A 2,496-nucleotide genomic window follows, 5' to 3' on the forward strand; every position below is an offset into this window, starting at 1 on the left:
ATACGATAATAATCCCAAATTATCAACACTCCCTCTCAACAAATTACTTGTATGCTTAAGTACTAATGACAATTCATTTCAGTGATACATTTCATATGTTTACATTTTTGCAAATTCTTAGTCAAGACGTCAGAGATCATGTCGTTACTACAGATATACTTAACATCTATTTCATTTTTCTTATAAAGCTCTCTGACATGATGATACTTTATATTAGTGTGTGTATCAACCCCGTATTCCAGCGATTAGAAACAACAACAAATTAACAATTAACAAATTAGCTATTAATTTATTCATGTGTTGCTTTATACGTTTATATGCTGCGCTTGCCGCCAAGAATCAAAGTAAAGTGAGATGGAGAAAGCGATACCCAAACGTGAAAAGCTCATTCCGTGGCTTGAGCTGCGTGGCTTTCTGTGTGTTGATCGCCGGCCACCGAAAGCTCCCTTGGCACGGGTCTCCACATCCCTCCAATATTTTTCAGCTTCAGCTTCAATCCCTCGTCCAGAGCGCAAGCTTCATTTTTCGGTGCTTGGGACGTTTGTCTGGGTGTGCTCGTGCCCTGAACACTATCGGTTGTCGTTGCAGCTTCATGGGTACCTGTAACTGGAATTTTTTTTAAATGACTCACATCCCTGGTTAGCGTTTTCCCTCCTCCTTGCACTTGGACTATATTCCCTTTTCTGTTGACTACCACGTACTCGGTTGTATCAAACGTGGGTGTCAGCTTATGTGGGCACAAGACATTCTTCAGCACAATTTTGTCTCCGGGTTAGATATCCGAAGCTTTGGCGCCTCTTTCCTTGTCTGCTTTCTCTTTTCCCTTCTGTTTGTTCCAGCAATCCAAGTCTCTTTCCGAGGATTCACCGACATCACCCACAACGTCTCGAACATCCGGTATCTTGTCTCTAATGATCCGGTTAAACATCAATTCCGAAGGAGCTGCTCCTGTGGTTCCATGTGGTGTTACGTTGTACATCATGACAAAGTTTTGGATCTCTCTTTTATAATCTTTCCCTTTCGACCACGCAATTTTAAGGCGTTTCACCAAAGACTTGTTCATATTTTCAACTTCGCCATTCGCCTGCGGCCAATATGGTGGTGTCGTTATTTGGGTAATACCATTGGTCCGACAAAAATCTTGAAGTTCGACTCTTACGAATTGCCGACCATTATCGGTTCTCAGCGTTCGTGGTATTCCCAAACGAGAAAATATCTCATCCATTTGCTCGATCAGCACCTTCGACGAAATGGTTTTTATAAACTTTAATTCCATGTATCTGGAAAAATAGTCGATCAACACCAGTACATAGACGTTGCTCAGTAAAGGTCCTAGTAAGTCAGATGCGACACATAAGCGCTGGTTTACTTGCTAGCGATATGGAGATGCAGTCTCTACAGTCCTTAACAAATCCTTCTGCTTCTCGGTCGATCCTTGGCCACCACACCTTTGAATGTAATCTTCGTTTCATAGCCGATTCACCCGGGTGGCCCTCGTGAGCCAGTTCGAGCACTTGCGATCGTAGTATTGTTGGTATAACTATTTTCGTTCCGCGTAAGAGTACATTTCCAACTGTCGATAACTCCCATCGGAACGGATAATATGGACTGGATGAGTTCGCCTCCCATGAGTTGGTGCTAAGATAGGTCATTGCATCAATTATTTCTTCGTCCTGCATACTTTTTTCCATGATTTCCGATATGGTTAGAAACTTTGGTACTCCTTTGGCTACAATTTAAAAGATATTCTGCTCATCCTACCAGTCGAAAGCTACTGCTTCTGTAAGTTGACAAAGACGCGACACGGAATCTGCGATGTTTTCCTTTCCTGCTTTATAGATGACTCGGAAACGGTAGGACTGTAGGCGTAGCAACCAACGTTCGATACGTGCCGGTGGTTTCGAAGTTGGTTTAAAGATGGATTCCAATGGCTTATGATCCGTTATCAGGTCGAATTCCAGTTTGGTATTTGGTATTCGCCTTTATTAATCTTCTCAGTGGCTGCGTCGTGTTGGCGAGATCGGGTATAAATTTCCCCACGTATGTTACGAGGCCCAGGAAACTCCTTGTCTCCTCCTTAGTTTTCGGAGCACGGAAGTCTGTGATCACTTTAACTTTCTCCGGATCCGCTTCGATACCATGGTCCGATAGAATATGGCCAAGAAACTTGAGTTTTGTTGTTCTGTACACACATTTTTGCTTATTCAAAACAACGTTGTGGGTATCAAAGATTTTCAGAACCGCAGTCAGCGCCTTGTCGTGTTCTTCTTAATTTTTGCCGAAGACGATGACATCGACAATATAGTTCAGAGCTTTGGGGCAGCCTGCTAACAATTCTTCCAGCCGCCTCTAGAAAATTTCTGGAGCCGAATTAACTCCGAAAGCAGTCTTTTATATCGAAATAGTCCCTTGTATGTAATAAATGTGGTAATTTGCCGACTTGACTCATCGAGTTCCAATTGGTGAGAAGCATTTTTCAAATCCAGTCTGGAAAAA

General features: G+C 42.7%; 1 protein-coding gene across 1 annotated transcript; it reads right to left on the minus strand.

Moving 5' to 3' along the window:
- Positions 1 to 772: 772 nt before the first annotated feature.
- LOC124461008 (uncharacterized protein K02A2.6-like) lies at positions 773 to 1,652 on the minus strand. The gene is made up of 2 exons (XM_047012597.1): positions 1,370 to 1,652; positions 773 to 1,332 (listed from the first exon to the last, which is right to left on the minus strand). Exons 1-2 carry the CDS (start codon positions 1,650 to 1,652, stop codon positions 773 to 775), a joined length of 843 nt encoding a protein of 280 aa, XP_046868553.1.
- Positions 1,653 to 2,496: the final 844 nt, after the last annotated feature.

This window comes from Drosophila willistoni, unplaced genomic scaffold (genome assembly GCF_018902025.1).
Source record: "Drosophila willistoni isolate 14030-0811.24 unplaced genomic scaffold, UCI_dwil_1.1 Seg171, whole genome shotgun sequence".
In the NCBI taxonomy this organism is placed as follows: Eukaryota; Metazoa; Arthropoda; class Insecta; order Diptera; family Drosophilidae; genus Drosophila; species Drosophila willistoni.

Bases quoted from the DNA above. Each gene is read 5' to 3' on its own strand.
- LOC124461008 (XM_047012597.1), bottom strand. From the start codon at position 1,652: ATGACCTATCTTAGCACCAACTCATGGGAGGCGAACTCATCCAGTCCA. The intron at 1,333-1,369 runs GTAAACCAGCGC...CTGACTTACTAG, and splicing joins CATCTCCATATCGCTAGCAA to GACCTTTACTGAGCAACGTC.